Source organism: Bidens hawaiensis, unplaced genomic scaffold (genome assembly GCF_021521415.1).
Source record: "Bidens hawaiensis isolate Kalapana, Puna unplaced genomic scaffold, B.hawaiensis_p1.1 tig00002323_1, whole genome shotgun sequence".
NCBI lineage: Eukaryota > Viridiplantae > Streptophyta > Magnoliopsida > Asterales > Asteraceae > Bidens > Bidens hawaiensis.
The window spans coordinates 1,901,333-1,910,871 of NW_027491125.1; the positions used below are offsets into that span (position 1 = coordinate 1,901,333).

Below are 9,539 nucleotides of genomic sequence, written 5' to 3' on the forward strand. Positions count from 1 at the left end.
AAAATAAAATAAATCTGATTGGCCACTGACCCGCATGACCATGGTCACTGGCCTCAGGTCACACTACTGAAATGGGGTTGGGGGTGGTGTTCATTGGTCTCATTTAAATGAGCATACATAACTAATTCTACAAAGTGAAATCCTATATATACTAACTAGCTTTCTGCTAAAACTTTAATCCTTGCAAAAACTCATTCTGTAGTGAAAACTCCTCTCAGATTTTACATCATTGTAGTTCTCACTTAATCCAGTTAACTCGTAATTCTCGCTTAAATTCAGGTTTTCACTTTACAAGTTGTTATTCCTAGTTTTTGCTTTAGCTTGATATCAAAATCCATAAATCTAAAACCCAATGCACTACACCATCCAGTGATGAAAAAGGTGAAATTAGGGCATCCGTTAAAAAAATCAATGAACAGTTTAAATGGTTGGAATGCTGAAAGTGTGTAAAAATGGCGTTGAACTAATAAGTTTATTTTTTTAATATATATATATATATATAGGGGAGAGTTATACTAAAAAGAAGTAGTTTTCTAGAAAGACTAGGAATAAATCATAGCCATTGGATCATGCTAATCAATGGTTGAGATTTAAAATTACCAAAAACCAACATAGTTTCCTATAATTACTCTTTCACCACTAAAAAAGACATAGTTTTTTAAAATTGTTCTTTCACCATTGTTTGTAATGTCACTTGTCAAAAATCTATTGGTTCTTACCATTCTTAGGAAACTCTTTTTTTATTTGAACCCTTTTCTATGTGTGTATATATATATATATATATATATATATATATATATATATGGGAGGGTTATTTTAAAAAGAAATAATTTTCTAGGAAGACTAGGAATAAATCATAGCCATTGGATCATGTTAATCAATGGTTGATATTTAAAATTACCAATAACCGACATAGTTTTCTAGATTTGTTCTTTCACCATCATTTAAAAGTGCCAAATGTCAAAAGTTTATTGGTTCTTACCATTCCTAGGAAACTCCTTATTCTTATTTGAACCATTTTCTCTCTCTCTATATATATATATAGTCGTTACTGGCCACGTTATCGTCAGGGCCGGCTCGGGGGGTGTGCGAGCCGCACCCCCGGCTGGGGCACGTTGATTTCGGGGGCCCAAACTTTTTTATACATATATATGTTTGATATATAAAAGATATTGAGTCAAACGACATCGTTAATTAGTCGAATCGGTAGTTAATTTTGATGTTTAAAACCCTCCGGTCACCGGATTTTATGCTAATCTGAAAATTCCACAGAGTAGCTTTCTGGAAGTTTGACCCTTTAAATAGTCACTCCTGAAGTATTCTAATTGAAAGAAGATGAAAAATATTGGTGTCGGAGTTTTTTCCGGTGAGTTTTGGTAATTAGGCTTCTGAAAACGTGAAGAAGGAAGAAGATACTAACTTTGTTTTGTGTGTCAATATAATATTTAAATTTTGGTCACACTATTTTTGGGACAGAGAATAAAGAAGGCGTCCATTTAATTATTTTTACTTTCTAGTCTTCTATTCATTGAATACGAATTATTGTTTGTTGTTCATATGTTAATTATATTGCATCACCTATATTATATGAAAGAGTTATTATATTTTACTTATTATTTATCATGCACAGGTTATTACTTTGAATACGAAAATTAGTATTATTAAAAACATATTGTTAAAAGTCATTCTTCATTAAGGTTTTCAGTTAGAATCCCGAGTCTAATCAGGTTTCGTTTCATCATGTATCACGCAAAAGAATTCTGGTCTTATATTAATAACTCGTATAAGTATTAAGTTTTAGGTTTTGAAATTTGGGTGTTACATTCATATTATATTTTTGTTATAACATTAATCGTTGTTTATAAAAATTAGCTTATATATTTTGTCATTCGTTAAGGCCTACGGGCCTTTTTATTTCGGCTCGGCCAAGGTATTTAAGTCCTCGGAGACGGCCCTGGTTATCGTTGTTTCTTTGTTTCCGCCCATGTGGAATTCTCCACAGCCTTCCTCCACACCCATGGTCCACAAACGAGAAGCGCAAGCCCATTCTACCATACGGCCTAGTAAACTAATATTATCGGTATTCCAAAAGTTTCCGTGTGTTAGGTTTTTACTCACTTTTAACCACAATTGTAATTTTGATATTGGACACTCCGGTATAGGAAGTTTCCCCTTTTGAAGCCTTGATGAGAACTTCCCAATCAAGGCTTGGCAACCCAACTTGTTGCTCATATGTAAACTATCTATTTCTATTTATGGAAGTTTCATATCATACTTTATTATCTTACATGTAAGTTAAAAGTACATCAGCAGCAGTGTTGGTTCTTAAAAGGTGAAGGAAGAGACTTGACAAAGAGTTAGTTTTGTTTTTAAGAAGGATCATTTAAAGAAACAAACTGAGCCAGCCAACTAACTAGTCTTCAACCTTCATTTCATTAGTTCCTTGATTCATTGCAGGGTGAACCACACAACAAAAGTATACCAGAGCCAAGAAATAATAATAACCAAATCTCTTGTTCCGATCACAAGGCATGATCTAATCAAGCTTGCACTTCCGCAGACATTTAACCATCAGCGTTATCGCCATATACAAAATACCTATCTGCACAACAATCATCACTGCAAACAAACAAACAAACAAACAAACAAGCATAACCATTTTAGTTTCACTATGCATGTGTTCATACATATAATTAAGAGAAGGCATGAACAAAGCATACCAGCTACCGAAAAAGAGAACAGGATAGCCAAGCGATGCCTCACGAGCCACGGTAAGTCAACTTCAAGGGAGCAGCATTGTTGTTTCACGTTCATCTTCTTCGTGCTGCTGTCTTGAAGCTCTCGCAATGAGGTAGTCACACTATTAACCGCCTCCCCACTTACACCTCTCACTTCAAATCTCAAACTCACTGGATTTGCATCCCAATTTACTTCTATCACTCCAAAATTAGGTTGTCCTACACAACAGTATATACATATATTTAAGGGTGTCAATCGTGTCGGGTTGGCGGGTACCCGTACACATCTAAATTCAACGACCCGTTTAACCCATTTATCAAAAAAAAAATTAAAAATTGATATAATTTAGAGTCGGTGAGTTGTTAATATTTTTTAAAATTATTAAAAATCTTGAAAATGAATTGGAACTTACAAGTGTATTTTCAAGAAATGGAAAACCGAAAAAAACACAAATAAAAATATAATTACAAATGGCTGTTTTAATAGTTAAACGGATTAACGGGTCAAACCGTTTTTATACGGGTCAACCCGAACCTGACCTGTTTTTAAACGGATTGTGTTACTCGACCCGAACCCGCCCCCCTTTTTTTAAACGGGCTGTGTTAGTGGACCCATGACCTGTTATTTTTTTCGTGTCAGGTTCAGGTCGTGTTTCGGGTAACGTCAACAATTGCTGCCCCTTATATATTATCTCATCATCCTATAGGCATTACGAGAAATGGGAATAGGAGGAAACATACCATATGTGCATGATCTGTGTTTGCAGTTGTTGTTGATAACTCTCATAGTAGTCGGTGTCACCCATGCCAAGAATCTCAGCACAAAATGTGTAAATGAAGGAATTACCTTCTCAACTGCTTGTGTAAGACCACTCGAGGTGATGTCATACAGGGGATACCCGGTGCCACAATCATATCGTGTTATTTCTCCAAAATGCACATCTCCACTTATGAAGAACACCCCATCTCTCTATGCACAAAAACCAAATTTCTTAAGTTCACACTACAAGTAATCAGATCATGGCATTCAATACCAGATTTACCTTGCTGTTTGATATCAAGTTAAAAAGACGTTTTCTTTCTTTTGGGAAACGTCCCCAACTTTCCATGTAGAATAAAGGACCGGTACATGCTGAAAGATTTGATACAACCTGAACGACACAATAAAAGTCATCTATTTATTTATTTCTTTCCAGAAAGTAACATCTGACTTCACTAACAGGACAATAACTTGAATATTAAAAGCTCTAGCTCGGTGAAAACCACATTTTGGGGTGCTGCATATCATCCATAAAACAAGGCAGTTTAAAGCATAACTAACTGGTTTTAAGAAACATGATGTGGTACTACAAAACATAATAAAGAAGCATTTCACTTAAAAATAGGGGTAGGCAGCAACCGAACCAAACCGAAAACCGACGAAACCAAACCGAAATTAACTGAAAACCGATTAAACCGAAAATTGGTTATTGGTTAATTTTTTGTACCCTCGGTTAACCGAACCGAGCCTTTCATATTTTCATATATTTCTAGCCTTTATACCTCCAGTTCATGTCTTTCATGTTTTATACCGCCATTTCATGTATTTCATGTTGTATATAACCGTTTCATGTATCTACTATACCTTCTTTCATGTATTTATATTTCCATTTCGTGAATTTGTACCTTCATTTTATGAATATATGCATCCATTTCATGTATTTCTAACTTCTAAGTAAAAAATTTTAGCCCAAATTTGATTTTGGTTATTAACAGAAATTAAATGAACCAAAAACCAAAAAACTGACCGAATAAAACTAAACCGATTAACTAAAAACCGATTGGATAATTTGGTTGAGGCTAGTAATCAAACCGAACCGTGCACACCCCTACTTTAGAACATACACCTTCTTCAATTATAACAACCGCTGTTTTTCGCAAAATATAATTGATGGCATAATTGATGATTTTGCAGGATGAGAAAGTAGATCCATATATACCTGAATAGATGAAGCAATTATAGTTAATTCTGATGGTTGACCATTCAACTCCTTCTGTAACCAAGCCCATTGTGCACTTCCCAAAATGGTTCCATCACTGCGCAGGGGGTCTCTGTGGTATCTGGTATCTAAAAGAATCACCTAAAACCAATAGTAGTAGTCTCAATCAACTAAACAAGACTCATCTTCACACGAGAGACATTTATTATTATTACAACAACAAATAATAATACCTTGATCCGCCTGCCCTCAGGACCAAATGTGTAGGATGTATAAACCCCAGCCTGCTTGCGTCTTTATCAATGTAACATATAAGACCAACATTAAAGCATCATGTAAATGTAAGTTTTAATAATGTAAATATTACCGTGGACTATCATGGGGCTCGTCCAAGAAATCCAACATAAGCCTTTGGTTGGTATCTTTCCCTTTGAATTCTTTCCCAGCATCATTTAAACCATAATCATGATCATCCCAAGTGCCAATCACCTTGGCAATCTGACGTAGACGCGAATAACCGTGATTGCTCTTAGCAATCCTGTATTTGGACTGCATTTCATCCTCTGATGAAGGAACAAACCTCGGGACATTCTTCCATGGCCCTATGGTTCTCTCGTTACCAAACAATTTGAAAGGCCGCCTGATATCTCCGTATATATTATCCCCGAGCCAAATGAAAACTTGTGGTTTGAAATTTACTATAGCATCCCATATAGGCTGCAAATAACATGTTCAAATCTGAATTAGAAATACTGGCACTTGCACATATAGTGTAAGAATTATACCATGATTTTGAATCTAAAAACTAATAGTATAAAATTTTCGCTGCGCGCATCGTTCTATTATACCATTTTTTATTTTTTTGTTGAGTCATTAATTTATGTTTGAAAACTAAACGGCTAGCAATTTCTGACACGGACATGCACAACACGGAGCTAAACAATTTTTGGGTTTAACAAGTTTTGTGTCTTAAATAGGTTAAACACATGTGTATGGCCTGTCTAAACTTGTTCATATTTTTTAACCTTTTTAAGAAAGTAAAATATATTCTTTACTTAGATCTGGCATTCACTAACAAAATGTAATTTTATGTCACTGCCACATAGGTGGGGGGGGGGGGGGGATGACTAACTAAATCATCAAATGCGTGTAATGGTGTGACTAACAACACAATTATTACTTAATATTTTTTTTATATAAAAAGTGTGGAAATGGTTTGATTGATTAATAAAAGACCTGGCCCCACAACCAAGCCCTCACGCCCACCATTTTGTTGGCGTTCTTGCCCCTTTTGCCACCCCCCCACATGCGGTCTAATACGTATAGAAATGTTCATAAACGTGCACGGGGCATGTTCAGTGTTTTTTGTTAAAACATGTAGATAAAAATATTTGGACGAAAACGAGTAAATTTACTATTCTAAAAAAAAAACAAAGCTTAGTCCTAGTCTTAGTGGATGTTATGATTTTATAAATTAGAGATTGTTGTTCCAAGTAAAACATATAGTTTTAAGAGGTTTGTGTTTGAGAAAAATGACATGTACATGAAGCAATAATAATTATGAGAATACCTGTGGAGAGGTTTGATTAGCGCAGGAGCCGAAGGCGATTCTTGAGACGACGAGAGGCTGTTCGTCGGCAGCGGTGACACTGTGACTGAATACTAATAACGCAATTGCAATCATTGATCCAAATCAAATCAAATCAAAACTGAATGAATTAATTGATGATGAGCGATCTGCAATAAAAGGGGTTTGGTTTTGTATTCAACACAGACCAGACCAGACCAGACCAGACCAGACCAGACGGTTAATGTGTTGATGGATAACTGAAAATTCAAATGTTTCTTCTTTTTTTCCTAAATAAAAAATGTTAAAATAATTGCACCGCCTATATATATATATATAATGCCAAAAGCAATACCCTCGTTAATGCAATTTGATGTTTCACGCAACGACATATGTCACTTCATTGCTGTACCATACACTTTCTTTATCTTGTTACCGCTCGCGCGAGAAATACGGATTTTGGTAATCACATTACAAGTTTATGTGTGTTCATTGGTCAGATTGAAACGTTCAAACCGGTCGTTGGTTTGATTTCACGATTGACTTTTTTTTCTTTAATTTTGGCAAGCCGATTTCAGTTTTCAACGGGGTGGTTTTGGTTTTCGACAACAATAAAATAAAACGTTACGAATGGTTTGGCTCACGGTTAATTTTAAAAACCATCAAAACCATACCGCAAACGCCCATACATAAAATGTTGTTTTTTAACTGAATAAAGTATAGTAATATGATACTCAAATTAAAGATAATAAAATGCTCGTTTTCATGATGAAATGCTTTATAAAAAATATTAATGTACAAAATAGTTATGACCGTTAAAATTTCGTGAGGGAAGTTGGATTGAAAGTGAAAATGAAAATAGCATATAGACCTGAAAAATTAAGGGCTATAGTATATACTTCATGCACTAGTTTCTTTTAACAAGTATATCATGCCACGAGTAACAAGTATCGTCGATCTGACGGTATTTATTGTGAGACGGTGTTATTATCATGTGAGGTCTGACGATATTCATTGTGGGGTGACACTAGCATCTTGTGAGGCCAATTCTGTTCATTGTGAGAAGGCGTTATATTTATTGTGAGATTCGACGATATTTAGTGATTTCACAAGTAATGTATTTTGTTTAGTCACTTGTCTTATTTAAACCATCAGGTCCGGCTGTTTTAAGATGGACATTTTAGGAACTTTTTGTCAAATTAATAATCGTTTATACTTAAGTGTTAAATTAAACACTTTAGAGTTTTTCCCTTATTTTGGAGGATTGTTATTCACCTAACATAAATATAATAACGATATGATATTTCTTTTACAACTCATTACCTATCATTATTTATCGTTACCTAACATAAATAAAATTTGAAAATTTGTCTCATCTCAGTCTTTACAACTTTATCATATATCTTCAACTTAATAAATGGAGGAGGATGGAGGTGGGTTTTTATTTATTTATGTGGTAAAGAAGAAACAAAACAAACAAAGTGGTTTATTATTAAAGCCCAAATGAAATTAGTGACCACTAAGACTATGTGTAGTCATAAAGCTCCACTACCAGGGGTTATGCGCTACGTGGCGCCCAGTCAGAGTTATGGTTTTGTGCAAAAACATGTTGTAGTCATAACTCTCCACTACCAGGGATTATGCGTCACGTGACGCCCAGTCATTATTAATTTTATTTGTTTTTTTAAATACTAAATCATTTAAATAAATTAACATAAAATTAAAAATGACATTAAACTTCCAAATAAAAAATACATTAAACTAAATTAAAAAAAATACATCAAATTAAAAATAAAAAAAACACAAATAATATTAATAAAACTAAAACTCATTTATATTTTTCTAAAATTTTCGCTTGTCGAGTGGCTTTTAGAGATTGGACTATCGGGTCGTTTTCGGATAGCTCGTTTGATAAAATCTCGATGTCTTTGTCCATCTCATTCCTTCGAAGTAGGTCGACGGCGTCCAAATTTACTTGAAGTCGTTGGGTTCCAAGTTGGTGTAAATCTTGAAGTCGAGAGTTCATTAATTGGAATTGTCTTTCCAATTCGGGATTCAAACCCGTTGCCGACGACGAACCGGCCCCTTTCCCCTTTCCTTTGCCTTTGGTTCTTCTACCCCCAGCCGAGGCATGTTGGTAGTATTAACGGGGTCATTATCGCTTAAGTTGAAGTTTCGAGCGTCGGAACGGGGCGTGTCTGGATCAACCGAAGACGATGTTTTAGACTTTTTTTTACTCGGGCCACCGTCGGCTTCGGCTTCGGCATCCAACACCAAGCCCCATTTTGGGTGAAACCTCAATAGGCCTTTCCAAATGTCAAAGTAGTTGAAGGTCCCGCCGACCTTATGTTGAAACTCAACCAACGCGTTTTCCATGACTTCCGCGTCCGAGACACCGCTACTCCTAGTTTGATTCATCCGAGAGAAAACCGTATGGAAAGCCGAGCATTTGTTGTTTATGTCGCCCCATTTCGACAGTAACGAATCTTTTTCTCGACGCGAGTCCCCGCCAAGGTTGTGAAACCTCTCTATAATTTTGTGCCAAAATACCCCCATTTTTTGATAGTTCGCTAAAAAAATAAAAACATTACAAGTTTAATGTTTGTTATAAGAAATTAAAAAAAATATATATGCATTTTAAAAACCTACCGCATTTGGCATCTTCCGATATCTGGCACCAAGCACGAGCACATAGTACGCACTCGTCGATACTCCACGCTATCACCGTCTTTTTAACCCGATGTTCGCCGGCGGGCTTCTTTGCGTGTTTTTTCGAACGTCCGCGTTGGCTTGAACCGCCTACGGTCTCCGGGACGGGTTGTGTCTCCGGCACGAACTCGACCTCGGGTTGGGTCTCCGGGGTGGGTTGGGAACCCTGACCGGCAAAAATGTTCGCCGTCGGGTTTTGGAAACCGGGCACCGCGTTTGGCATAGAGTTTTGTAGATATTGAAAGTAGGCGGCCATTTGCGGGACGGGTACAGTTGGCGTCGGGGCGGTAGATTGGTTCGGTTGTGGATTTTGGTTGCCTTGACGGGCATATTGGCCGAAACCGATAATATTTTGGCTGTTGTTTGGAAACATGATGGTAGAAATGTTAGTGTAAAAGATATAAATATTTGTGTAAATTGATATAGATTGGAAGGAATGTGTAGAAAAATATGAGTTTGGTTTGTTTATATAGTATAAATATAATTAATATAATTTTTTTTAAAAAAAAGCCCAACGGCTCCAAACCCACCCAACAACAGCTACCT

The 9,539-nt window shown here is 36.0% G+C and overlaps 1 protein-coding gene across 1 annotated transcript; it reads right to left on the bottom strand.

The window, feature by feature from the left end:
• Positions 1-2,281: 2,281 nt before the first annotated feature.
• LOC143617534 (uncharacterized) lies at positions 2,282-6,401 on the bottom strand. Its single transcript, XM_077090063.1, has 8 exons — positions 6,288-6,401; positions 5,085-5,434; positions 4,951-5,011; positions 4,718-4,858; positions 3,782-3,889; positions 3,480-3,708; positions 2,721-2,957; positions 2,282-2,619 (listed from the first exon to the last, which is right to left on the bottom strand). Exons 1-8 carry the CDS (start codon positions 6,399-6,401, stop codon positions 2,537-2,539), a joined length of 1,323 nt encoding a protein of 440 aa, XP_076946178.1. The 3' UTR covers positions 2,282-2,536.
• Positions 6,402-9,539: the final 3,138 nt, after the last annotated feature.

Bases quoted from the DNA above. Each gene is read 5' to 3' on its own strand.
- LOC143617534 (XM_077090063.1), bottom strand. From the start codon at position 6,401: ATGATTGCAATTGCGTTATTAGTATTCAGTCACAGTGTCACCGCTGCC. The intron at 3,890-4,717 runs GTATATATGGAT...TGTGTCGTTCAG, and splicing joins TAATTGCTTCATCTATTCAG to GTTGTATCAAATCTTTCAGC. The intron at 2,958-3,479 runs GTATGTTTCCTC...ACTGTTGTGTAG, and splicing joins ACACAGATCATGCACATATG to GACAACCTAATTTTGGAGTG.